Source organism: Larus michahellis, chromosome 10 (genome assembly GCF_964199755.1).
Source record: "Larus michahellis chromosome 10, bLarMic1.1, whole genome shotgun sequence".
Lineage (NCBI taxonomy): Eukaryota > Metazoa > Chordata > Aves > Charadriiformes > Laridae > Larus > Larus michahellis.
This window is the reverse complement of record NC_133905.1, coordinates 16,198,530-16,225,684: the sequence shown is the minus strand read 5'-3', so window position 1 is coordinate 16,225,684 and position 27,155 is coordinate 16,198,530. Positions and strand designations below refer to the sequence as shown.

General features: G+C 46.8%; 2 protein-coding genes across 2 annotated transcripts; one reads left to right on the top strand and one right to left on the bottom strand.

The window, feature by feature from the left end:
- Positions 1–28: 28 nt before the first annotated feature.
- LOC141749582 (cullin-associated NEDD8-dissociated protein 1-like) lies at positions 29–20,819 on the bottom strand. The gene is made up of 15 exons (XM_074603319.1): positions 20,454–20,819; positions 17,902–18,045; positions 14,177–14,331; positions 12,285–12,408; positions 11,383–11,639; positions 10,674–10,779; positions 9,843–9,991; positions 8,344–8,636; positions 6,853–6,994; positions 4,119–5,624; positions 3,649–3,744; positions 2,826–2,995; positions 2,545–2,709; positions 1,690–1,797; positions 29–1,475 (listed from the first exon to the last, which is right to left on the bottom strand). The coding sequence occupies exons 1-15, from the start codon at positions 20,519–20,521 to the stop codon at positions 1,248–1,250; spliced, it is 3,711 nt and encodes a 1,236-aa protein (XP_074459420.1). The 5' UTR covers positions 20,522–20,819; the 3' UTR covers positions 29–1,247.
- SEC13 (SEC13 homolog, nuclear pore and COPII coat complex component) lies at positions 20,812–27,155 on the top strand. The gene is made up of 9 exons (XM_074603320.1): positions 20,812–21,016; positions 21,338–21,382; positions 22,289–22,404; positions 22,855–23,006; positions 23,200–23,333; positions 24,128–24,261; positions 24,762–24,882; positions 25,672–25,818; positions 26,267–27,155. The coding sequence occupies exons 1-9, from the start codon at positions 21,014–21,016 to the stop codon at positions 26,375–26,377; spliced, it is 963 nt and encodes a 320-aa protein (XP_074459421.1). The 5' UTR covers positions 20,812–21,013; the 3' UTR covers positions 26,378–27,155.

The following is a 27,155-nucleotide window of genomic DNA, read 5'->3' as shown; positions in this document are numbered from 1 at the left end:
AGCTAACGAAGGCGGGAGCACGCGCAGCTTCACAAGTACATTTTTATTTTTCATACCACTCAAACAGAAGGGATGTTCTTTCACACAGCACTATGAATATTTTTCACATCAACCACTCTGTCAAAAAAGGAAAAATGAAACGCTGAAAAAAATAACAGCTCCATGGCTACTGGAAGTGTGGCGTGGTGGCCTTGTTCTCTCCTTTGCTGTTACATCCTCTCTGTCTCTTAAGGCTTTTTCCCCTGTGCAAGGCAGGATTTGAACACAACAGTCACTATCAGGTAAGTTTTCAAATGACACAGGGTCAGCGTGGGCCGCTTGTGTGCTTGTACCTGTGGCTGGTGCCTTTCCCCTCTCACTTCTGTGGCACTAAAACCGGAGTACCAGCTTCCCCGCAGGCCTCTGCTGCTGTTCAGCGCTCAGTGCAGCTCCGTGCCTTTGGCGGGTGGCTCAGCACAGGCACAGTGGGAGGGGGAAAGGTAAGCCAGCGGCTAAAGCAGAGAAAAGTTTAGTGTAAGGTTTGATACTGAAATGCAATCCAATAACAATTCTCTATTTTGGAAGATGGCTGGTTGAGGTATTTTGCAGTGAAAACCATAAAAGTGGAAGTCAAGCGGGGTGGCCTGAAACAAAAACACTGAACGTGAACCGAGCCCTGGGTGGAAAGCTGGGCAGCCCAGGAACAAACGGCCCCCGCGCAGCCTCTGCAGCTCGGCTGATGCAACTCTCCCCTGTGAAACGGGGCCTATAGTTACGATGCTCGCCCCTGATTAAATACCCAACTTCTAATTTTTAGCCATGTTATTTAGTGAAACAATATAAATACATTCTTCAGGCAATCTGGGGTAGAAAGTGCACGTGCAGACATTTAAAAAAAAAAGTTTTAAACTATTTTTCTTTCTACTGCAGTAAGGAAATATTTCAGGAAGCAGTTTCCATTTTTCATGGAACCACACTCGATTGCTATGTACGCCCCTTAAAAACTTGCTGAAAAGTCAGAATACTCGTAATCCAACCCCTCCCCTACACAAGGACGCGTTTCCCTTCTCACACATCTCGTCAGGAGGTGTCTGATGCAAGTGCAGCTGGAACCAGCCCTTTTCTGCTGTTGGCACCTGGTGACGTGCAAGTGGCTGTCGCAGTGGAGTCCAGCTCGGTGGCATCCTCCCCTGTCCCGTCTTGGCGTCTCGGCTGGGCGAGTGCATTGCGAGGGTGAGAAGGTGGGGCAGGAAAGGGGCAGATCTCGCTTAGCTCATGTCCATTGACTCTGAGGTGGGCAGGGATGCAGAATCTTTCTGAATGCTCTCAAAAAGTGACGCCATCTCAGGATTGGATCTGATCTGAGACGAAAACTCTGCCATTGCTGGACTTTTCTCTACTTCAGGGATGGTGAGGAGAGCAGCTACGGCTCTCATGGCAGATCGCTTCAGTTCATCCTGCTTCTCAAACTCCTGTTTCACAGAACCGGCTTTTACCTACAAATCCAAAGCACCATTTTTAGTTGGCATTCAGAAAAGACAGTAGAGGCACAGAGAGCCAGGCATGCCAGCAGAGATGGAGACAAGCAGATCACTTTCTCGCGGAGGAGTGTGGGGAGCAGGCTGCTCAGAAGCAGGGAGGGAGGAGGCTAACGGCCAGGTGGCTTTGTGCGGGACCCCCCCCAGTGCCTCACACTCTGCCTAATCTCACCTTGGTAGAGCAAGTTGCCCGGAGTGGCTCAATCAGTCGCTCGAGCCGCTGCAGCACGGCGCTGGGACAGAGCGTGGACAGCCGAGCCAACATTATGAAAGTCAGCATCTAGACACAGGAGGAACAATAAAACAGGCGTTGCTCCACTGCACCTGCGATCCCCCAGGCTTTGAGCGCGCATCCGCTGCCGAAGCCCCTGTGCTCGCTCGCCCTGTGGGGTCCCGCTGTTCCCACACGGTGGCGTCTCTTTGCACTTGTGCAAGGGGTTTTCCTAAGAGCTTCGGTCCCGCCGGAAATGCAGCCGCTGGCAGCCCACGTACTGGAGCTGCCCAGCTGGGCACTGGTCCCAGGAGCGTGCGGTGCCCTGCTCCCGCATGTCTGTGAAGGGCTGACAGCCTTTAGAGAAATGCCAACGCTCAGCACGGGGATGGTGCCTTTGCTGTACCCACGTCTACGTGGGGCTAAATCAAATAATAGTATGAAAACAATGTAGTGCTTCCTATTAAGCCATGAGGCCATCAACAATGACAATGCTCGATTTTTTTTAAATATAGTGTCACTGGCCACACTGAGCAAGTGACCATCGTAAGTTTAAACACAGAAGGAACTTATTTTAGGCTTTGATAAATTTCCTGCAAAACCAGGTACATGAGGGTTGCATTTTCAAGGCCACCATGGTCAAACTAGAGCTAAACCATGTCAGATGAAAGGCTGCAGCAGCTGCAGAGAACAGGAAACACCACGGCAGGGGCACCCTGTGCTGTGGTGAGGCATCAGCTCAATTCAAGCCCAGACCCCAGAGAACGAATAACATCAGTGACATCACCACCCTCAGCAGTGACAGCACGTCATTACCCGAATGTCATAGTGATCCTTCAGTCCGTCCTCCACGTGGTTCAGGTACTCGTAGATATCCAGTCGGTCAAGGCAGCTTTCCAGCAGCGTGTACATGCACTCAAAAGCAGCTTTCCTCACGTCAAGGCCATCATCCACTGTGTGCTTGAATGGCCCCATTTCTACCTTAAACAAGAGAAAAAATACAGCTGTCACCTAACAGCAGACAGGGTGACAGCTTCATCTCAGCTTCACACACAGAGTCGCTGCCGTATTGCACTCAAGCTGAAGTAATGACATACCTCCCGGATGAGTTCCCTCCTGACCTTCGTTTCGTTATACAGGCTGGGGAGAACTGCGTTTAGTAAATCTCGGATTAAAGAAGGCTTGTTGTGAGCAGCAGAATTAAACATGGCTAAAGCCACACGTCGAACATTCAGGTCTGGATCCTGAAGAGTTTTTAAGAAGTCACCTGTGGGATAAGAGCACAGTCAGTCTTGCTGCAGTGTTTTTTCAAGGAACCTGGTTATGAAAGCACCTATGGTAAAATAGGGGCACAGTCTAACAGAGACATTCAAGGTGCTTTCCCTCCCTTCCCTCGGGATATAGTAAATGGAAGAAACATGATTTCTTGCATTTGGGCATAAAAACAAACCACATGATTCTAGCTACCTTATCATAAAGTCAAATCAGAAGCTTTGGTATTCAAGGACATTGGGTTTTGTTTGTTTCTTGCTTAGATCTCATCTGCTCCGACTTCTCTGCAACAGAAGGCCCAGTTTTATACAACCTGAGATGTAGCCTCCCTAGACATAAGACCCCTTTAATGTAGGCTATATTTTCCAAGATCGTTGTCATGAGATGCTTGAAACATAAGTTTAAACGCAGAAGGAACTTACGCTCCCTAAAAAACTGTCACCAATGGAGCACGCCCAAGAGAAGGGCATCAGAGCATTTAACAAGGACTCACGTGACAGCGATGCTCTTTAATCCCAAAAGCAGCGAAACACAGACAAAACCCAGCTGGATTGGATGAGGTTCACATAGGTGTGAAAAACCCCTGAGCTGCTAACGATGCCTAACATCTCAAGTTCCCAGCTCCCACTGCTGTTCGTACCAGCCTACCTATGCAGCCTTTCAGGAGAGCATCGATAGCCTGAGGCTGGTCTGCAATCGTGAATTTGACTGCAGTTACCACCGTGCTCCGGGCATGTGGGGAATCTGCCACGAAAATGGAAAGAAAAAACAGTGAAAGATCAAGAGAAAAAATCATTGCTGTAACTCTGTGGTACATATTCTGCTCTTGGTCACATTACAGATGCCTCGAAGAGACAAATGAATGGAGCATTTGTCTTAACAACCTCCTGTTTAAATCCTGCTCCCGCACAATCTCCATGTGCACTCCCTGTTCCTAACACGCTCCTGCCCTCCGTGCTAACCAGCGCTCCTCTCAGCCCCCTTGCAGAGATCCCCCTTGTTTCCTTCCCGCCTCTGCGGCCTGGCTTTGCTCCCTGCCATACCCACCAGCAGTTTACAAGAGGACTTTCCAACAAAAGCAGGCATTTCCCCACTCTCAGCATCGCCCTTCCCATTACCTGAGGAGAGCTGCTTTTTCAGCCGGGGCAGCAGCTCAGAAGGATTCACCAAAGTCAGCTTCCCCAGGCATTCAGCCACCACATTGCGCGTCCCCTCCTCTGTGCACTCACAGTGCTTGAAAAGCAGAGCCCAAATATCCTCCACATAAGGTTTAAGGCCATCCGCCGGGGAGGAGCTGATGACCTCCTTTAGAGAGTGCAGCAGGAGGTACTGTCTCTTGGGCTGGCTTCCGATCTCTTTCAGCATGAAGGGAAGATACTCCTTAAGATTCCCAACACTGATGTTCCCCAATGCATAGGAAGCAGCGGATTTCACCTCTTCGCTGGGAGAAGTGAATGCTTCCAGGATGACGGTTTTGAGCTCTCTCTGAGCACTGAGGTTCGTGGTGCGCCCCATCTCTGCCAGTGAAAGGAAAGCCAGCACTTTAACAGCAGAGCTGGACTTGGGGTTTTTCACATCCTGAATAAACTGGTTCACTATGGCAGCGGCTTCCTTTGGGCAGGCTGAGGAAAGAGCTGCCACGCACTTTGCGACAGAGTAATATGCCTGTTTGTGTAACGTCACCGATGCCCCGGCTGAACCTGAGGAGTAAATAGGCGCAGTCAGCTGCTTCATCAGCTCCGAGTAACCCATAGTGGCCGTCTTGGTCAGAACCAGAGCCTGGAAGAAGTCTATGATGGCGTTCAGCGCCCCTCCTTGGAGCAAAGGTGAGTGGACAAGCTGAAAGATTTCAGCAAGAACTGAACCGCTGATCTTAGAGATGCAAGATGGATAAACCTTAGCTAACGTGGTAAGGAACACAATAGCCACCTGGGAAACATGCATGTCATTTTCAGTAATTAAAGCGGGGAGCTCCGTTAGGACAGACTCGATCATGGCAGGCTTGAGGCTGTCACTGTAGTTCTTCACCAGGATGTCCAGAGCGGTCAGAGTGCTCAGCTTCAAGGCACGTTGATTCTTTCTCAAGAAGGAAGCTAGAATGGGGAAGCCTTCCCCCAGAATGGGTCTCAAATCTATTTTAAGTGGAGAATTAGCAATTAAGGTTAATGCTTTGACTGTTGTCAATCTGGTGATTTCATTTTTGAGCCTCTCCAGAAATATCTTCAAGGTTGGCTGGAGATCAGTGCTTAAATGGTCTCCCAGATTGTAAATAATTTGTCCCATGCAGGAGATTGCACGCTCTTTCACCTCCTGGTCGATGTCAGCTGCCTTCAGTCGCTTCAGAGTACCAGGGAAAAGGTCCTTCACGTAGGGCTTGGCATCAAAAGTGCAAGATTTGTCCAAAGGCCTGATAACTTTCACAAGCTGCTGAGTAACCAGTAGAGCTTCTGCAGTGATCTTATAAAAGGGGTCTCCAATACAGGTCACGACAGGAGGTAACAGGCTTTTGATATGAGGATGAAACACCTCCGGCTGGTGGTTGCAAAGAAGAACATGAAGGAAAGACAGTGTATCGATCCTCATGTTGGAGGAGCTGGATTTATCGGCCAAGGAGAAAACAATACCTGTGCAGAAGAGACAAGAATGACTGCAGTCTTATTTCATCAAGTGTTTTTTACCAAACTTGATGGTAAAATCCTCCCCTCCAAAAACGGGCACAATTAGAATCCATTTTCTTCCTTTCCTCTTCCCCAGACAAAAGATACGTGCCATGGAAGAGTGCCACTCTCCTTGACGTCTTTCTGCTTTCCGTGAAGTGGCAACTCAGACATAACTGCTCTTTGTAGCGGGATGGCTGGCTATTAAAAACTTAATGTGAAAAGTCATCCTGGGCTGAGACGAGAAGGGATGGTTAGTCAAGTGCAAGTAAGTATGATAAAATGGCATGAAATTAAGACTGGGAAAGCCTAGTCTCAACAACAGGCACTCCAAGCAGCAGGAATGCCCCTTCCTGAGTTTTTCCATCATACTTCTGTGGGAAGTCTTTTAAGAAAAAAAGAAAAGAAGCAAGGGCTTTTATGTTTACCTAGTTGTCCAATTTCTGTTAGTATTGTCTGGAATGTAACTGGGGACCATTAAAGATGGACTGCCTTTGCAGAAAGGAGGTACTTCCAAGTCCAATTTCTGTGCCAGACATTTATGTTTCCGAGAAGACTTAATGAGAAGCACTGACAACAATACTGCTTGCCACCCCTGAAGTCACACCTGATTCTTGGTTTGAATGTTTTTTACCAATCTCTTAATTCAGAAGAAGGAGGTGCATGGATGAGGCCCAGAGACAATCACAGGAGACTGTTTTATATATTTCCTATAAAGTCACACCAAACGCAAAGGCAGGACCTTAGTATTATGAGCCTTTCGGCAGTGTGGGATGCTTCAGGAACCTACCGGCAGGAAAGCTCAGAGAAAAATGTGGCGGTGCAAATTAAATAATCAGTTAATACAAATAATTTTTAAAATGCCACTACATTTTGTAAAAGAAAATGTCACTCGTGTCTCAGCAGGCTAACAGCACAATTCCAGCTAGTTTCAAAGGAAGCTGGAACAGGCTCCCCACTAAAAGCACCTCTTTGAGGGACTGTGGAAATGAATTTGATGTTCTTATCCTGGCTTTCAGTGGTAGATGGAAGCCAGGATTGACCTGGGAGCTGTTTAGCACATCAACATGGAACAGAACTCGACGTGTATGTCCTGATGCTGGAATAAAACTGGAACATGCAGGCAAGCAGCACACATGTTAGGAATGGGTTGAGCCAACCCTGCTCCTTAACCCCAGACCACGGACAAGTTTACCAGGGACTAGTGCAGGAATGTGATCTGCCAGGCAGCCGGGAAGAACATTGGCCAGTTCTGTCAGGAGGCTGAAACAACCCTGTCTTGATTTGATGCTCTTTTCTTTGAGCTGCTTGTGCAAGGCCTTGACGATGTTGGGGACCTGCAGTTTGAAAAAGAAAAACAGAAAGAAACACATCAGTCGTGCCAGCTTCTAGGGCACAGAGCTTTGCTACCAGAGCAGCTTGCTCAGCTGAGCCAGAGGCACAACAGTACAGCAAGAGAACTAACCGTGGGACAGCAAGGAGCAGTCCACCTGTTCACCAGAGAACAGACCTGGGATAGATTACAGGACAGTGCACGTGAAGAAAAGATACATGAACAGAAAAGTGGGAGGGGATGTTATTCTTTTCCCTATTCTACAGACTCCTAAGCAGCCCTTCCTGTAGTTGGTGATATCCCCTAACCCAGAAGCTTAAAGAAAGACAAGAAAATGATCAGACCAGGACACGCTGATGAAACAGCTCAGAGTTTTATGATCCCTTCCTGGTCTGCTGGTTAAGGATCTAGCACCATCACCATATTTAAACTTGGATGCCCTGACAGTGTTTCAGTGACATCAAAAAACAAATCACAAGGCTAAGGTGCAAGTTATTTAAATAAATATCTCATACATACAAGATGATTAATCATTTATGTAATTACATTTTGGCAGGGATTTTAACCCTCCTGCTTCAAGGACTCACTAGTCAGTAGTAGCACTGCCCAGAAAAAGCTGCTCTCATGGTCATGCTACTCTCTAACAACATGGTTATTTCCAGTGTTTCTTTTGACTTCTTCTAAAATGGCATGTGTGGACCACGGTGCTAGCAAGGATCCTGGGCAAGGCAGAGCCCTGATGAGCACGCGTGGCTCACTTATTCTGACTGTAACTACTCCAGCATATTTCTGAATTAAAGCAGTGCATCAGAAAATTGCTTCCACTATCGTTGGTCTGCTCAGCAGTGACGTGCTGACTGTGCGCACAACCACAGCAAGTACCCTGGAAGCCACTGGCTGTTTTCCCATAGTGGACCCAGTTGCATTCTCTCATCCGCCAAATGTCCAGATCCAAACCTTACTGAGCTTCCATGGCTTACTCTGTCACGCTTCTACCACGATGTATTCGACGAGTTTCCTGAGCAGCAGCTGGAGTAACCATCAGACAACAGACTGACAGCTCACCCAAAGGCTAACCTGTCCCATACGCAGCCTGCAAACAGGCGCCAGAGCTAGAAGAGGGGAGCAACGCAGGTGATAGCTCAGTGCTCCTGCACTGCCTCAGCACCCTCTCCCTGGGAATGGTGGGAGAGAACCAGCAAACGGTCACCCCTCAGGACTTGGTCCCCTCTGGTTGCTTCTTCAGCTAGCTATGCTCTCAAGCTTAACCACTAGGCATATTCATCGGTGGCATGGTATGTACTTCTCTTCACTGCTTTCTGATTTAATCCAGCCCGACATCATCTCACGCACCTGGTTCTGAAGCATTGTCAGGGGAATGTCATCTTTGCCAGAGGCATCTGAAGCATGCAGCCAGCTCTGGATGGGCAGCGTTTGCTTCAGCAAGGAGATATAAGCGCTGAAGATGTCAGCTTTGACATTCTCCTCCCTCTCTTTGAATCTGCTTATCAAGACCGGGGAAAGAGTTTTGTAGAAGTCCTGAAGGAGATCATGCCTGCTGCTGACAATGGCTTCCAGGCACTTTGCCGCAGACCTGCGGACCTTCCAGCTGATGTCATCGTCGTCACTGTACTCATCATCGCTTTCTGGAAAGAAAACAAGGGGCACCATTATGAGAAAACCAGAGCTAGAGGATCACTTTATCCCCAGAGCTTCCCTCTCCAGCTGCCCAGACAGATGCCAGTAACACACACACATCTGGGAACATGAAATTGTCCAGAATAGCCTGTCCCTACAGAGGTTGTTACCAGCCAATATGACCCAGGGCTGCCTTGTGTTGGATTATTCTGTTCCAAGTAACAGCTGATGGAGAATAAACCTTAACATTACTGCCCTTACTGGCCACTTCATCTCAGGCATCAAGGCTTTTGTTTCAAAGGCAGAACGAGGTTCCCAGATTTTAAAGCCAGAAATATGTAAATATCTGTCTTAGCAATTTCTGAATGGCACAAAACAGGGTAACAATTTACTATGTTATTGACAGAACACTTAACATATTCTCCAGGAAGCTGGCCAGGATCTTACGCCAATTAGTATGAAAGTAAACAAAAATTCCTTTCTTCAAGGGAACGTGTTCTAACTTTTGCTCTTAGCTGCCACAGTCAGGACCCCAGTAAAGGGCCACCTCTCTCACATAAGCCTAAGCCTTCTAGAGACAAACTACGAGGACAGAGAGGATTCTGTGTTACAGCTGCATTCAAACACTTGGTGTCACCACCTGAGGTTCGGACAAGCCAGAGAGCAGACAAGAGCAACAGCGTTCACGCCTCCCCTTGAAGCACAACCCTTGCATATGAAGTCAGCTGGCTGGAGCAGGGGTCCAAGGTCTGCCTGGCAGGCTGCAGGCAGCCCCGGTACCTTTGGGAGCACAACAAACAGGATGGCAGAGTGGCTGCTCCTCAGGATTTCCAGGCGTTAGGCCTGGCTACTTGCTGGATGTACTCTAAGAAACTCCTGCAATCAGCAGGCACAGGAAAAGCAGTGCTTCCTTGGTCTAGCTCTCCACTAAGCTAGTTCAGAGTTCAAGTTTCCGTGTTTTCATTTCTCCTAAGGCAGGCAGAGATCTGAGGACTTTGTCAGAAAGAAGTAAAACTAACAAACTCCGAATGACTGCTGCAACATCGCACATACAGCTATATTATCACCATTGGTAAATAAACCCGACCTATTTAAAAGTACTGAATGTCTCAAAGCAGATCTGAAAAGTAACACCAGAGAGGGTGAGAAAACAGAAAGGGGAGAAATGTTAACCCAGTGTTCTGCTGAGCACAGCCATCCTCACAAGCAGGCACCTTGCTCTTCATCTTCCCCAGTTCCAGTGTCCATCATCTCCTCCTCTTCCTCCTCCTCATTATCATAGTTGTAGTTGGGGTCAAAGGTGATGTACTTCAAACACAACCCCATCACATTAGGGATATGAGGGTCCATTTCCTTTGGGCACCTATCATGAGAAATATAAACCCTAAGAGTTAATAAATTAAAGACTAAGCTATTTTAAAAATCCAAATACTATAATTCATTTCAAAAATATCACAAAATGCTTCACAGACTATATGAACATTTTGTCAACATGAGCTAAACCAGAGCTGCTCCTTCCTGCACAAAGCAAGACCACATTCCCCTGGGGAAGATGCAATGATCTCTGTAAGGAAAAAAAAAATAAATACTTTGCCATCACCAGCTGGTGGAATCCTCCCTTCCTGGGAGAAAACCTCAGCAGCTCTGCAGAGCTCCTTTACCAAGACAAGCAGTAAACGTTTGACCAAACAACAGGAGAGCTGCAGCTCAGCAGCTCTTCTGCCTGAGCCCCCTTCCTGCCTTCCACTCCCTCCATGCACCAGGAGCAAGGCAGTTCCCTCTTGCTGAGGAATCCTCCAAGGACAAGGAAAAGTCCCACTCCTGTAAAACCAATACAGAAACACACTCTCACATGTTGAGGTAAAATAGCTCATAACTTAAGCCCAACTCTGCATGTGAAGACGAGATTTCATTTGTGAACTATCTTTCCCAACAGAAATGCATGTAGGAAGGTACTCAACCCTGGATGCTGAAAATACAGATATTTGCACCAGGAAGACACTGATGCACAGGATGGTGCACAGTTGTTCCTCAAGGGCACTCACCTTCTCACAAAAGATTCGAAGGCCTGAAAGCAGTACTCTCTCAGCTCGTCATCTTCCACATTACAGTACTGAACAATCAGAGGAATTATCTTCTCCAGATGTTCTCCTGGGAAAAGCAAAGTAAGCAGTAGTGAAAAATCATTCCAACCTTCACTCATCCGAGCAGCCAGCAATTCAGCCATCTGCTACTCCCTTTGTGTGTCTGGCAGAGCATTCCTCCTCTGGACATTATGGTCCAGCTTGCAGGGATTTTCAGCAGATGAACCCTGCTCCCTGTCTTCAGCCCCTTGTTGGCATTTCAGTCATTGAAAGAGCTGTGATCAGAAATCTTCTAGGACCTAATCTCAGCTCTGGCAGATCTTTTAGACAAGTAATGCAATATGCTTCCCTCCATTTCTCCTCTCATTTAAAGCAGGGTGAATCCATTGACCTAATTCATGGAGGTGTTAATTCAGACCACAGAAGTGCTGCGAGACCTTGAGATGAAAGGGCAGAAGGGCACTTCACTACAGAAGGGCAGCCAGTTACTCTGATGTCTCCGTCCTTCCAAGTGGAGATCAGAGAGCCAAGTCAGGACCACACAGGGAATCACAAAGCACAAGCCACTAATACATTAGGAACAGAGCGAGTGCACTTGTTTTACTACTAAAAGGGGCTGCTCTAAAATGCATGCACGTTTCCCAATGTCGTTTCAAGCTACTCGTCCTACCTATGCGGTGTCCAGCCTGCCTACTGATGCCAGCGACACACTGAATGTACGTCCTGGTAGTAGAAGTAGACTCATTCCTCTTCAGCTCGGCGAGTAGATGCTCTGTGAGCTCTGAGAAGATGCTTCCACTGCAGGTCAAGACAAGATGACCCAAGGCAATGATGGCCCTTTTACGTACTGCCAGCCTGGGGCTTGTCAGCTGGGGCAGGAGGCAGTTCAGGATGGAGGAATGGAAAGAGTAGAGTGTTCCCCCTAGTCTGCAATCAACAGAACAAGCATAAGTTGAAAGCCAAAGCCTCAGAGAAAAAGCCCTCGTGCCAGCAAAAAATGTAAAAGTCCTTCTGCTATCAAGACTTCATGCATGTTGTAGGGAGGAAGAGAAAAAGGGCGGGTTTGGCATTTTGGTCTGAACACTGGCTTATAACACAGGGCAAGGTTATTTGTCTCCATCATGGTGGAGTTTGATTTTGATGGTGTCCTTCTGGATGACCTGGGGGTTTGTCAATCATTTCCTGCATGCAGTTGACATATGACACTGTCACTCTGACTTATGTAACAAGAGACAGAGGCAGCCAGGGAAAAAAAAGCCATGTGCAATCAGATCACAGGGCTAAAATAAACTTCCCTGCTTTGCCCTCTCCCTCCTTACGTTTGTTTGAACTGAGCCTCCGTGGGATCCATCACCAATATTACCGCTATTGCCCAGCACAGAAAGGCTCAGCGTGTCTTCCTCATCCCTGGCTGGGGAATCTGCTCAGCTAAAATATTCCCCAGTGCCAGCCAAACCAAATCCTTTATTTTTAATTCCTCGTATTAAGATTAGGAAAATACAGCAATCAAAAGGAAACGCATACATGCAGCCCCCTGCCGTACACAGCTGCCAGAAGGAAATCCTTTGGTACCTGCTCAGCATATCTGATAGGATGTCAAGAGCCTCCAGCTGCACAGATACATCCTCCTGCTTGCCAATAGCTCCTGTCAGCTGGGCTGTGATCTTTTTGCACACATTTGCTGTCATGGTGGAGCCTGCAACAGAGAGATTTTTTGCCACTGTCAGTTAAAAAGACGTCTTCTTACTGCTAAGAACCATTCAATCCCTCCTACGCTAATAAAGGCAATCACCACTGGGAGAGCTAACCAGAACAGCAGTCAACTAGCTTTTGTTTGAGATGGCGGATACACACTGCAAACAGCGAGGTACCTCCCTCTGTGGTATGATGCATTAACTATTTGGAAGAAGCTTTTCTTCTCAGAGAGTGTCTTTCACCCTAAAACGCCCTGGCTGTCTCTCAGGCAGCTCCCAGGCCCACGCAATGCAGGGGGTAGAGCTGGGTAGCAAGTTTCTGGCATGTTTTTTCCTGTTTTTAACTTGAAAATGTTCAGTTTCAACAAACCGAGGTCTTCTCGATAATGAGCGGTCTTGACAGAAACTGTTTCTCAGCTCCATGATGAAATTTAAGGGTAGAACTAGATGAATCTGTCTCAAAATAATACATAACCCAGGTTCAAGAATGTGTTGAGATTACAACCACAGCCTAGAAGCTCCATTTCCTACAGTCCAGATCAATGTCTAGATACCAGTCTAGTCTTCGTGCTGGGATGTGTCTGCCCCAACACTGATTTTTGTTGTGGGCTTTTTCCCAGTTGGGTCAGTGCAAAGCATAAACAGCTTCAAATTTCACAAAACTTTCCAAGAAAGGGACAACTGCTTCCCACACCATTCTGAAGAGCCTTCGTGATGCAACAGAGACAAAGCAGAAGCGCAACATCATTAGGGGCATCATTAACTGTGGTACAGCTCTGAGAGGAGCCTGCCTCAGGCACATGCTGTTTCTTGGACTATGATTTCAAACCCTCCCTTTACTCAAGGCAGCACCACAGCAACAGCAACCACACGGAGCGGGGCTCAGGGAGATGAAAGTACAGGGGGAGATGTCCAACCTCTCCATTTTGCAGCAAACCCACACTGCTTTTGCTGCCTTCCACCCACACAGTGTCAATCCCAGCCCTTAAGGAGATCACTTACCTGTTGCTACCCTAAAACAGTTTCAGTTCATGTGATATATGTTAAATAAAGAATTCTGAAAGGATGGTTCACAAGAGCTTAACATCTTGCAGAAACTGAGAGAGGAATTCAGCAAGTATTTGCATACTAATGCTAGTTCTCCTCCCAACCTAACATCCAGCAGCCTGGCAGCACTGCCACGGCCACCCGCCATGGAGGAACAACGGATACATGAGATGGCTGCAGAGGAAACTTAAATCTCTGGGAGCCTCAGGTTATCTCCTGAATAGCTGTTGCATTTTTGGTATACATAGTTCCAAATGCAGGAGAAGCAGCCAGGGCAGCTGTGGCAGCCGGAAGACTTGATCCAGCCGGGCTGCGGACAGGCGGTGGTGCAGTGCTGGCGCTGCTGACACCGCAGAGTGTAGAGGCATTGCTGACACGGAGACCAAGAGCCTTGCCAGACTGCCCCAACAGCAGGATCTTGACACACGCTGAATGCCTTAGGATTGCTGTAAAACTCAAATGGATTTCTCTAAGAACTCAGATACTGTTTCAGATTTAAGTATCCTCAGGGTGTGCAGCTCAAGTTTTCATTTCATCCCACCTTTAATCACACTGGTGTCTCAGCTTCTCCTATCTCTCCTCCTTATTTCATTAGCTGTCCTCCTCTAGCAGGTGAATAAGGAATCTGTAACTTTTAGGCTCTGAACTGCATGTTTTCCTCTGTTTCCCAAAGGCTGTGACTCCCTATTGCCTTTGTCTGACAAACAGGGATGGACATTTTACCTGTAGAAGCTGGTGGCAGTTCAGAGATGACTGTTTTCAGTCCAATGCTGGAGATATCCCGCAGCTGTTCCTTGTCTGATAACATGTTTGTACACAGCGTATCCACAATGGTTTCCACCTGGTACTCCTTCACTTTGCCAACCAGTGGGCCCAGACTGTGGGAGGAGAAGTCAGTCAGAATGAGAAGGAAGAGGGATGCTTTCAACCATCAAAAAGGATGCTCAGGCTTACTCCTTAAAGGCAGCTCAGCCCCAAGTTTACCAAAATATCAGTATCGAGTACTGGTATCCTGCAGCACATGTCGTGTCCCCACATTTACATACCCTGCATTGTTGCCTCAGTTAACTCTATATCAGACTGCAGTGGATTTTATATCAGATTTGTAGGAGGACATTTCACATCAACTACTGCAAACACAAGGCCAATTAAGATCTTACTGAAAGGAGCAGCTCAGAAATTATGAAACAATGAACTTCAATTTGCAACCATGTTACACAGCATAACAGTAAAATCGACAGTCAGGTTTTGGAAAAAAACCAAAACCAACCCAACCATCAAAAACTGACTTGCAGGAGGAAATGCCAAATGGGTTTTCACAAGCAATTAGCTACTTATTGCCCTCTGCTGTGTGTGTGAAAACCTCTACTTGAGCCAAGGCTCAGAATAACAACAGAGGGAAGACTGTTCCCTTTCCCCTGCACTACTTTTTAAATTATTACTAGAAAAGCTTTCTGTTAACAACCTATGTTTCCTGATGGTAAGTTTGTATTCAAAATTGTGCATAGAATGTTTGTCAGCATTTGTTTGCAACTATTTATTTTTGCATCTCTACAAGGTAACTAGCTAAAATGTAAATATTAACTGTATTTCAGCAAGTCACATGTTACAGCTTTTCTTCCCTAACCAGCTGCATTTAACTCTTTGAATTAAGCTAATGAATTCAAAATGCATTTGTTTTCCATGAATATTCTGTATCCCCTACTAAGAAATTGCTGTTTCACAGACAGCATATCTGGTTGCTAGAACATTCACGAGAAGCAAATACAGATGAGTGGAAACATCATACTGCATAGAAAATTCCATCTTCTTGTTTTAGCGAACATCCACTGGAAATACTTTGAGCCCAATTTCAATCCTAACCACATGTCACCCTTGTACAGGTTGAGGGAGCTCGCCCACGGCCCCACGACCCACCCGCGGCAGAGATCCATGCCCAAGCCCCCGTGGCTACGCCAGCCCTCCTCTCCCGCTGAACCGTCTGCCCAGAGGAAGAACTGGGGCCCTGGCTTGCAGACCAACACCACCAGGCAGTTCTTCACGCCCAAATCTAGAAATGACTTTGGAAGGATCCGGGCCTGAACAGAGCTTTCTGGCAGATGCTATAGGTACTGGTCTATTTCCCATGAGTCGACACCACCTTGCAGAGCAGCAGCTACCTGCTGTAGCAGTGATGTGGCTGTGCTCCAATTTCTGCACCAGGTACAAAATGTTAGTCACTGCTTCCTTGTTCCCTTTCTTGTGGGGACTAGTCAAAACTGAATGATTTGAACTGAATAATATAGACCTTTTCCTTTGGGTTCAAAAAGCGTATGAGAATTGAACAGCTTCCTGTGATTCGTGTGCAGAACAACCATTTTTCTAAATGGGGCTCTAGGGTTCCAAAAATACCATCATGCTGCTCTTCCAGAGCAAAAATATATTTAAATAACCTGTTCCTGAAGGTTTCGCAATTCTTTTCTTCTCCTCTCTCAGTAGGCTGTCCACATAGCCAGGTGAAAACAGAAAATGGAGTGAAGGAAAGGACTAATCTGCCTCTTAGGAGTTTTTTTCTGGTTTTTTTTTTTTCACATGTTAGATAGAAAAGAGGGACTAGAGTTTTTGGCTCTGTATGCTGCATAATAATAAGGCATGGCCACTGATCCCTGGGGACTGTCATCAGTGCCACGCATCCATAAGCTCAAAAGGAAAGTTACCAGTTGCCTATAGAGTACAGAAAGAGACAGAGACATGCAGGGCTTCTGACATACCCTTCTTTCACCGAAGCTTACACACAGGAGCAGTTCTGCTCCTGACAGTCCGTGCTAAAAGGCCCTGACTTCAGTGGGAGCTGAACAGGATCGTCAAAATATTGGCCTTGATGATTTACATTTTCTTAAGAGCTTGTATGAGAAGACATGGTGCTAGCACTCTACACTGTTTACTGCTGGACACAGTTTATAAAATCCTCACACTAAAATGCAGCTTCTGCCTTCTTTTTCTCTCTTCTTTTTGGCATAGCTCCAGTAATGCAAACTGTATGGAACACCCACGCACAGGTCGCTGTCTCCCTGCTGGCACAGCACAATTACCCCTGACAGCATGCTCAACAAGCACTGTATGCGCAGTGTTTCATCTTATTTCTTCAGAGGAATGATGAAATCTCTGGGATAATTTTAGATGATAAAATCAACTGCAAGATCTCTCAGTAGTTTCCTATCTTACTCCTGAACCCTGATTGGGGCTGCACATATCCACACTTTGGCCTAATCCAACTGCTAGTGTCCTTCAAACATCCCATTTCTCCTACTCAGAGACTTGACCCTTGCCACCTGGCTGGGAATAACTGACTGGACATTAACTGTTGTAAGGACCCCCTTAAGTATGAAAAGGAAATATTACCGGTTCCATTTGGAGGCCTTCTAATTATGACATTCTGGACGAACGAGAGACTGTTAACGAGCATGGACTTATTGCTAACACAACCATAGATAAACAGGCAACCATTCAGTGCCCAACCATTTTGCTTTAAAAAACAGAATAAATAAACCCAAAGCAGGCAGAGACAGGAAAAGGGCCAGAAAAAGTCAGGACAGTGGGAATCAAAAAGGGCCAAAGCTCATAGGGAAAGTACAGGGATAGAAGCAATATGTGGGTAAGAAGAAGTGAATATGAATAAGGTCCACAGTAGGAAAAAATACAGGAACCCAAAGTTGTCTTTAAATGGCCCACCTTTCTGGAGCCCTGTGCGTGAACTGACCCATTCAATTTCATTTCTAGAATGAACACTCCCATTTAGACATGCTGGGGGAAAGAGACAGGAAAGAACATGTCAGCAGTAGGATCATTCACCAGATGATTCAGTAATAAAGGAACCTTCTGCCTTTTCCATTTGCATTAAAAAAATATTGAAACAGTCAAAGGCAAAGCAACTGCACAGGCTACACATAAGAGTCAAAGCAGGGAAAAAAACCAAGTGCATTATAAACTTTAATGAAAATGCCCCCGAAGAGTAGGATTCGGACCTGAAGTTCAAATGCCATTTTTGAAGGGCTATACATGTTTCGTACCATCTCTATCAAAGACAGGACCACTGGGAAATTCAGCACTGGATTTCAAAGCCCGAGAAATGAGAGGAACTTGGTGACCAAAATTTCAAACTGGGCTTCTCTCTGAAGAAATAAAATCTTAGGCACGCTACTTTTAATATGGTAAGATTCACAATACAAACACTGAACTACTTCCAAAATCACCTACTGCTTCTACAAAGATATCTGTATGCTCACGCTCTCTGAATATCAACAGAGAAAGAAACTGATGTGCCTGGCGCAGAGGGAAAGCCCCTGCAAAGGGAGGTCTGAGTGAGCTGCCAACACTGCAGGGGCAGGCTCCAGACTAATGCACCCTCTGCGGCCTGTGCCAGCTTTATTATTGCCAAGGAATAAGGTGATTACTGCTGAGGCTCTTACCACTTGACAGCGAGGTTCTGTACTTCCCCATTTTTGTCCTCTAGCAATTTCAAAAGCATTTTCACAACTTTTTTCTCACTGTCTTCATCTAGTTTTATCGAATCTTTCTGCAGTTCCATCATCAGGTCGTTGGTGGCCATAAACCTGAAAGAACACATAGCAAAAGTGTATTGGCTGATACACAGACACAAATGCATTTCCTTCGCACTGCTTTGGACAATGAAATTTGACAATTAGTGCTCGTATGAAAACACACTTTCAAAGAGTAATCTACAATCCTTTACACCATACCGAAAAATGATGTAAAAAGACTTATTACCGTCTTACAAGAGAAAAACTCTGATAGAGATGGCTGGTGAAATGGCTTTAGCTAAGGAATCTGTGAAAATGAGAAATATACATTCTCTTCTCTCCTTCAAATACGTAACAGGAATGGAGTAAGCTAAAACTCTAAAATTGTCACTGTGGGACAATTGGGTATTCTTTCTCAGTGACTAAATCAAGACAGTTAACTACGCTGGAAAAAAACACGGGGGTTTCTTCCACCAATTGCCAGGCCTAGGAAAACCAGTCTAGGTTTCTAAGACTGCACCTGGCTGTGTTCTTTCTGGCTTATTTAGCACCGATAGCATGATTCCACACATGAGGAAGGCCTATCAAGCTCAAAAATTAAAGTCACAACTCCATGCAAACTATACCTTAGAAGTTCCCTAGGCTGTATTTAGATCACCATGAGCAAAACCAAGCAAATATTTATCATTCCAGCTTAGAGGGAAACCAAACTCACAGCTGACTGTTTGTCAATTGATTTTCTAAACAGGAACAATGTCAAAATGGATATTGAAAAGTTCTGGAAAGTATCTCTTTCCCTGGGAGCAGGAAACGTAAAAGGTGCTAGTATAGAAGTCTGAGGTTCTGAGAAATGTAAGTGTGGTTATCATACATCAGCTCCTTACTAATGTTAGCCCTGGCACAGGGGTGGACGTCTAAAAGGAACCACAGAGAATCCCCTCCCTCCCATTTACCAAATGACACCTCCATTTTAAATTAGGCTCTGATGTAATTCATTCAGCATGTAGGAGCTCTCCTGTACCGGGGCAACGTTTGTGTCTTCGATCTCAAGCCCGTTCTTGAGTAGCAACTAGATACATCTGGAACAAGGGACTGTTAGATAGCCAGCCAGAAAGCCAAAATGAGAAAAACAGAGCACTCTGCCCATTAATGTTAACAATATGCCATCTATTTTGGATTCTGTGAGAGCTATTAAGCTGCGCTTGCAGCTCCACGACTGCGCAGCACAAGCATGACCAATTATGGCCACAGCCTGAGCAGAGTCTTCCACGGCAACATACCCAGCTTTTGCCTCGCTACCTGCGGCCGTGCTGCCCACGGGGCCTTGGGCACCGGCTCACGGGTCCATCTGTGGGAGGGAAGCCGCTGAAACGTGGTCCTGTAACTGGCCGTGCAACTGAAAAGAGACCACGGGCTCGGGTTTGACCATGAGCTGGGAGGAAATGGCCCTGGAATACCTCTATAACATGACACTTACTCCTGTTTGGAGTATTAACTGTGAATTCTTTGAACAAAGTGTTTGTGCAACTACTTCATTACTGACTTCTTCAAAAAGTACCTATTTTAACATCAGAAAAACATCAGCAGCCTTTGCAAAAATCAACCTACTTTTAGGATATTACTAACCCCTCTCTTCTAAAAGACCTCAAAATGCCACGTCTGGCACAAACATTACCTTCCAGGTTGATAGTGAGAGAACGATATGCTCATGGGTGAAATCTTTCATACTTGTTAGTTTTAACTATTTTTTTTATGGAGCGCCTTAAGTATCTAGCCCCTACCCTACAAAGATGTCTATGTTTTCTGCTGACATACACGAAGGGAATAAAAGCATTCCGAGCGCTGTTAGGGAGCCGCATTTTCCCATTGCACAGAAACAGTTCTTAAAGCAACGTGAGCTGTCAGTATCTGCAGCGTCCATCACCCGGGTGACAGGGCTGCTCAGACGGCATCTCTCAGCCCTCTTAATGCACCGACCAGCTAACCTTCTAGCGGAAAAACAAACTAAGAAGTATTTCAGCGTTTTTGCTGCGATGTTCCTCTATTTGCAAAATAAATAAGGACTTAAAGTGTAGCTGTTAAGACTCATTGCCCCTTCCACTTTGCTTGCTCGTTCACTTTCATTACACAGCAACCCGGGCACGGGAGGGGAACGGTGCTGGCTCCTCTGCATTGCCCCCTCAGCCGGAGGGGGACAGCTGGCTCGGAATGCTGTAAATAAACTGATTAATTCCTCTGGTACAGAAACATCCTGCACTTGGATCTTACCCGCCAGCAGGGTCGAGGGCACCGTGCCTGCTCCTGACACAGAGGGACCCCGCAGCGGGAAGGGACACCCCAGTGCCAGGTGGATCCTGTGCGACGGGACCCCCCCGCAGTGCGAAGCCCCCGCCTATGCAGCCCCCCAGGATCCCCCAGCGCCGCCCCCGGCGGCTACCGCCCGCATGCCCCGTGCCGCGCCGGGGGCGGCGGGCCCCCACCTGAAGTCCTTGTCGGTGGAGGTCATCTTCTCCAGCAGGCTGGAGATGTGGTAGGAGACGCTGGCCATGGCGGCAGCGGCGGCGGGGCTGCGCGGGAAGATGGCGGCGGGCGCAGGGGCCGGGGTCGCGCCGCCGCCGCCCGCTCCCCTCAGCCCGCCGCCGGCCGGGCGCCCCCCCGAGGCGGCGGGCCGGGACCAGGGCTGCCGGGAGGGGCCCCGCCGGCCGGCAACGGGGCGGGGCGGGCGGCCCCTGCCGGCGGGGCCCGACGGGCAACGGCGGGTGGTTTCTCCGGGCTCGGCCGGTCTCTGTCCCGTCGCACAAAGCGCGGCCCGGCCGAGAGCCGCGGGCAGGGCAGGGCAGGTGGGGCGGGCAGCGGGCCGCCGGCCGGCGCCGGCCGAGCGAGGGCAGAGCCCGGAACCCGGCGCGGGCGGAACCTGTGCGCGCAGGCGCGGCGGGGCCGTTTGGGTGCCGGACCGCCGTGCCACGTCTGAGGAGCGCGGCGGGGACGGGACGGGCCGCTCGTCGCCGGGAGCTCCGCGGGGTCCGCCGCCGCCGCCGCCATGGTAGGCCTGGGGCAGGGGGTGAAGGGGAGGGCATTGGAGGGGCTCCGGGCCGCCTTGCCCCTCCTCCGCAGGAGGGAGAGGCGGCGGGGGCAGCGTGGCGGAGAACCGCCGGTATCCGCGCCGCTCGGCCCTAGCGGAGCCGGGCTCGGTGTCCCGCGGCGGGGACCGCGCGCCGCGCCCGGGCCCGGTGCAGGGCGGGACACGCCCGGTGCGGCCCAAGGGTGGTCCTGGGCAGCCCTGCGGGGTGGGCCGGGGCCCCGGGCGGTGCGGGAGGCCGGCTGCGGTGCCGCCCGCTCGTTCTTGTTTCTCCTCCCCCCGCAGGTCTCGGTGATCAACACGGTGGATACCTCTCACGAGGACATGATCGTAAGTATGCGGGGGGCGGCCCGAGCACCGCCCGGGCCCGGCCCGCTGCGTGGCACCCTCCCACGACAGGGTCCGGTACCGACCTGTAGGGAACCGTGCGCGGGGCTGGGATGGGGAACGCTGTCCGAGATTAGCGCTGTCTCGTATGGCGTGGGCAGGAGAAGCAGCTACGGGGGGAAGAGGGAACGATTTACAACTTCAATTTTCATGCCTAGGCTTGTTTCTGCTCATTTCTATGAAGCAATACATGTACTAAACAGTATACTACTTTATACTAAAACTTAGCATATTTGGTATGCCATTTAGTATAGATAAAATGCCAATAAATACATAAAAGAAATTCAGTTTCATCTGCCAAAGTTCAGCACCACACTCACTGGTACAGTGCATTTAGTACCATAATGCTAAATGTTACAGAACTTTGGGAGATGAAACGGATTTTCCTTTACGTGGATGTTTCCGGGAGCAGATGTGTAAGTATGGGCAGGAGGAAAATTTTCAAAGTAACTTGTAGAATCAAGGAGCCCAGTTAGATAATGACATTTCAGACAAATAAGAGGTGTCGGTATTCTTACACTCACTTTACGTATTAAGAAACAAAAATATGTAGCTGCTTACAGATTTACGATGACACTAATTTCCTGTTCTCTCCTGAAAATTCTACGTATTACTGCTCTGAATTCCCTCGATTACTTCTGCATAACATTTGTATAGTTAGTGAAAACAGCAATTGGGGAAATAAATGACTTATGTGGCTTGTCTGGATTGTTTAAAAACTAGCCTTTTAACGTGCCATGCTGGGACTCAGTCATCTGTTCACAATTCTTACAGCTACTTTTAAAAAGTAGTGAGATTTGCTAAAGCAGGACTCGGCGTGCTGACAGCAGCTTTCCCCTTGCCTTGCAGCACGATGCGCAGATGGATTACTATGGCACTCGGTTAGCGACCTGCTCTTCAGACAGATCTGTGAAAATCTTTGATGTTCGGAATGGAGGACAAATCCTCATTGCGGACCTGAGAGGGTAAAGTGTCGTAAACTGAAGATTTTAATCTGTGGAAAATGTTAATATTTTGTCATTTTGCTCTTCGGTAACATAAGATGCATGGTAAATTCCTCCAAGGTATAATTACTCTGGATGGTTGTTGCTAAACAGCTCTTGAGAGCTGTAAGGGGAGACAGAGAGGCAGTTAGAAATAACACTGGGACTTTTTCATTCATTAGACACTCTTGACACCTGTAATTTTCAAGTAAACTCACAATTGCTAGTGTCAGGATAAATGTTTGTAACTGTTTTTGAATGACTTTGTCTGACAGTCTTGTATGCTGTGTTTCATCTTGGCATTACTCCTATTTTTAGTATCACTGTGTTAATCACTTACAGAACACCGATTTACAATATTGACGGCTGTGAAACAGCCGCACCTGGAAAGAGTTTCCCCTCAGCTTTTGCAAGTAGTGTTGTTTCTTGCAGGCATGAAGGTCCCGTGTGGCAGGTTGCCTGGGCTCATCCCATGTATGGCAATATCTTGGCTTCCTGTTCCTATGACAGGAAAGTTATTATCTGGAAGGAAGAAAATGGCACGTGGGAAAAGACGTACGAGTACACAGGGCATGATTCCTCAGGTACATGGGGTCCGGAGCTGGGAAGGGAGAGTGGGGATATGGGAGGATGCAGATAAGGTTGGAGTAAATCCCTCAGCATTAAAGAAGAAAGCCCCTATCAAACAGATAGGGATAAATGAATGGAGAGACAGTAAGTCTATTCAGCATAAACGGAACGTTTACGTAATGTCATATTGCTTGATAATCTCCACAGTGAATTCCGTCTGCTGGGCACCACACGACTACGGATTGATCCTGGCCTGCGGGAGCTCCGACGGGGCCATTTCGTTACTGAGCTACACGGGTGATGGGCAGTGGGAAGTCAAAAAGATCAGCAATGCGCATACGGTAAGTTTGTTCCTGTGAGCAGCACTGGTTTCTTGGAGCTACAGATAAGCGATGAGCTGATGCCTCAAAGAACTTGTAGACTAGATAAGTACTGATACACAGTGAAATGATGTAAAACACTTTCCAAAATCAATAATAACTTTTTTTAAATTAATCTGGAGTGGGAAGGTATACTTTGTAGGCACTAAAATGAAGTAGAACACAAGACACGTGAAGATTACTGAACAGCACTGATAATACTTGTTTATAAAGCATTATTGTTAAACACAGTGCTGGAAGCTACCTGGTAGGAAATGGCTTTGGTTCTAAGAATGCTTGTACAAACTGACTGTGAATGAACTGAAGCTGGAAAAACTGCAGGACTCATGTTTCTCCCAAAATAAGAGACTTTTGCTTATGCAAAACTTGATAAGCTAATGGCAGTGGCTCACAATAAAAGGAAACTGGGCTCCAGACCCACAGGTTCCTTCTACTCCTGCATGCCTAAATCTTAGCAACTGCATATGTCTTGTGTCTTTTCAGTTTATATCCCTGTCTCCACTGTTTACATATCCTAGATGATATTTGCACATAAAACAGTTACTTAGCTACCTAAAACTTACTAAGTGTCCTATTGATGCTCGACTGTACCTGGATTTCGTATTCATCTGACATCCATCCAGCAAAGCTCCTGTTTTCCTAAGATGGGCTTATTCCTCATAGAGTATGCTAAGTGTCCTTTGCCCTCTCACCAGTTTTTATTTATTTATTTAAAGTAAGCAATTTTACTAATGATAGTTTTTTTCATTAAATAGATCGGATGTAATGCAGTTAGCTGGGCTCCTGCTGTTGTACCAGGAAGTCTTATAGAACAACCATCTGGTCAAAAACCAAACTACATCAAAAGATTTGCATCTGGTGGCTGTGACAACCTTGTCAAGATCTGGAAGTAAGTGCTCTGCTGCCAGACTTAAGAACATATAAAACTTGGTATCTTTTGCAGTCTTTGAATGTCCCTGTTTGTATCCCAAGTAATATTTTCAGCATCTGTGCTTTTATCTTTGAATTATTGTTTTAGACAAGTGCTTTAAAAATAGACAATTTAGTGATGTACAGTCTCTCACATGGTTATAGCAGTCTGTGTCGTCTTACCTTGGAAAGTGGTTTTCTAGTTGTCTTTGATTACCTCGTCACTTGGACAATAGCAGATTTCTGTACAGTAACTGAAGATCAAATACTCTTTGTCTATGCTGCTTTCTTTTCCCTGGAAGGGATTTTGTCAGTTTAAGCCATAGAGCTTTTTAGAGAAGAGTGTGGACCACTTGTGCTTTGTATTGTCTGATAAGCCAGGAGTCTGGAAGCTACAAACCCACACCCTTCCAGAACAGGAGATGAGAAACACGACTGCCTGGTGCTGCTGCCCTTCTGACTGGATAAATGTGTTTTCAGGGAAGAAGACGGTCAGTGGAAAGAAGAGCAGAAGCTGGAGGCCCACAGTGACTGGGTTCGAGATGTAGCCTGGGCTCCATCCATAGGTTTGCCCACAAGTACCATCGCTAGCTGCTCCCAGGTGAGGCTTCCCTTGGAGTGACAGAGGCACAGTGCCCTTGCTTCCATCTACTTCCCCTTTTTGTTAGTAAGGGAACAGTAAGGCCAGACTTGCTGTAACACGTCCTCTTGGCAGTCCTTTGCTAAATCTGGGTCTGTGCCTAAGAGTCCTTGATTCCTCTTCCTCCCAAACTCAGAAGCCAATGGAAGAATTTCTGGACAAAGGTTTGTGCATGTGTGGCTCCGTACCAAAGACTGTCTTATGTTTTGAGAATGGTGAGCAGGGTGGTCTCACTATGAGGAAGACCTTCAAACTAACATTGTATTTTAATGTCTCTGGATCAAATTCACTGAACTTCCAGCTGTTTTCTAATAACTGGCATTCTTAATCAGCTCTGATGTCTTCAACCTTCACACTGACTGTAATGTTCTTGATGGTAATAATTCTGGAAATGCCTTCCCCCCCACCCCCCCGTCCCCAATAGCAAGAACACTACTTAGTAAGCTGCTAACTTTCTGTCATGTGACTGGAAAGCAAAATCTCATTCTGTGGAAAAATTCAGCTGATACATACGTATTTTGGGAGCTTTTCTCTGGTGTTTGCAAGTCACCTTTCGTATGTAGCTTTTCTCATCAGAGAGCTGTACTCCTATCTTGCTTTTAGTAAGAGAACAGCCCCTTTGCCATGTTGAGCAAAAACGTATGTAAACACATCTAGGGTTCTAGGAAGTATAGCCAAAAGTACCATCAGGGTTGGTTTTTCTGTACTGTAATTAGTGGTCCAACCAACTAGGTCTGCTTGCTTTTGTAGGATGGCAGAGTGTTTATCTGGACATGTGATGATGCCTCTGGAAATTCCTGGTCACCAAAGCTGCTGCACAAGTTCAATGATGTTGTCTGGCATGTGAGTTGGTCCATTACTGCAAACATTCTTGCAGTGTCTGGAGGAGACAATAAAGTGAGTACTGCTGCCTTTACTTTTACTCCTGCATGCCATGACTTCAGAAGAGCTGAGATGAGACAGGCTGTTGTCACTTTTGCTTACGTTAAGACTGTTGTAGATTCTCCTTTGCTGCAATGGTGAATTTATTATTTTTTTTTTACATATCAAGAGGGGAGGAAGACCCTAACCTTTGGCAAACGCATTCTTAGTCCTTACTGGAGGTTAGAAATGCAGGCTTAACTTTATTTCGTAGGGTACTAACAGCAGAATTCACATACTCTCCCTTTACCACTGGATAATTGTTCAGTATACAGCAACAAATAACTTGATACTTAGAACACCACCACAACACTTGACTGCTGGGTAACTGTAGACTGTCACCAAACTAGTGATGTGATGGTTGCAAGGGACTGGTAAACTGAAACGCATTAACGCTGAAACTTCTTCCTGCTCTGTTTTTGAGGTCACACTGTGGAAGGAATCAGTAGACGGACTGTGGGCATGTATCAGTGATGTCAACAAGGGCCAAGGAGGGGTGTCCGCCGTTACAGAGGGGCAGCAGAATGAGCAGTGATGCATGAGTGAATGTTCAGCTGCAACAAGTGATCACTATACCTGATTTGCAATGTTTCTTGAAAGAGGAGAACTGATTTCCATCTAAACTGGACGTGAACATGGGAAGCAATTATCCAATTTTATGAGCACTCTCTAACTATTACTGGGGGGCTACAATATGTTGATAATCAGCCTTAATCAACATTCCCTTAAATTTAAGGTAAAGAGCGTAGCAAAGTACTGTGCCTTACACTACTCCTTGATGCTGCAGACATTGTACCCTGCTTTTCTGGTTTGGGGATCAAATCTTATTGCATGTGCTGTAGACTCCAAGCACTTCAGTAGGAACAGGAGGAGACTATCAGAGTGGTGAAGTGTGAACTCCTTTGTGCAAGGGGACAAATACTCTGTCCCTTCAAAGGGCCAGAACTTTGTTCCAAGTGAGGCGAAGGGCTGGCGGAGTTTTCAACATTAGATGACAGCATGCAAGCTAGCTCTTCTGGTAGTAGTGAAGGGGTGCTTAGATCTTCCTGAAAATAACGTGCTTGGATATGTGAAAGTCTCTGAGATTTCCTGAAGATGAAAAGGAGTAGTGGAATGCATATGTCATTTGCTTTATAATAATCTCAAACTTGGTTATTGAACCAAAATAAAAAAAAAAAAATCAAACCACAATTTGAAGATTTTTTTTTTTTAGCCACACTTCTTTACTGTACCTCAGGTGGTTGATTGTTTTTTTTTGGTTTTTTTTTTTTTTGAGATACCAACAGAATAAAGTCCTATTGGTTAAAGCCTGA

Coding starts and splice junctions, on each gene's coding strand:
- LOC141749582 (XM_074603319.1), bottom strand. CDS start 20,521: ATGGCCAGCGTCTCCTACCACATCTCCAGCCTGCTGGAGAAGATGACC. Junction 11,640..12,284: donor CTATCAGATATGCTGAGCAG/GTACCAAAGGAT, acceptor TGTTGATTGCAG/ACTAGGGGGAACACTCTACT. Junction 9,992..10,673: donor TTCGAATCTTTTGTGAGAAG/GTGAGTGCCCTT, acceptor TTCTCATGATAG/GTGCCCAAAGGAAATGGACC.
- SEC13 (XM_074603320.1), top strand. Junction 21,383..22,288: donor CCTCTCACGAGGACATGATC/GTAAGTATGCGG, acceptor CTTGCCTTGCAG/CACGATGCGCAGATGGATTA. Junction 24,883..25,671: donor CCATCGCTAGCTGCTCCCAG/GTGAGGCTTCCC, acceptor TTGCTTTTGTAG/GATGGCAGAGTGTTTATCTG.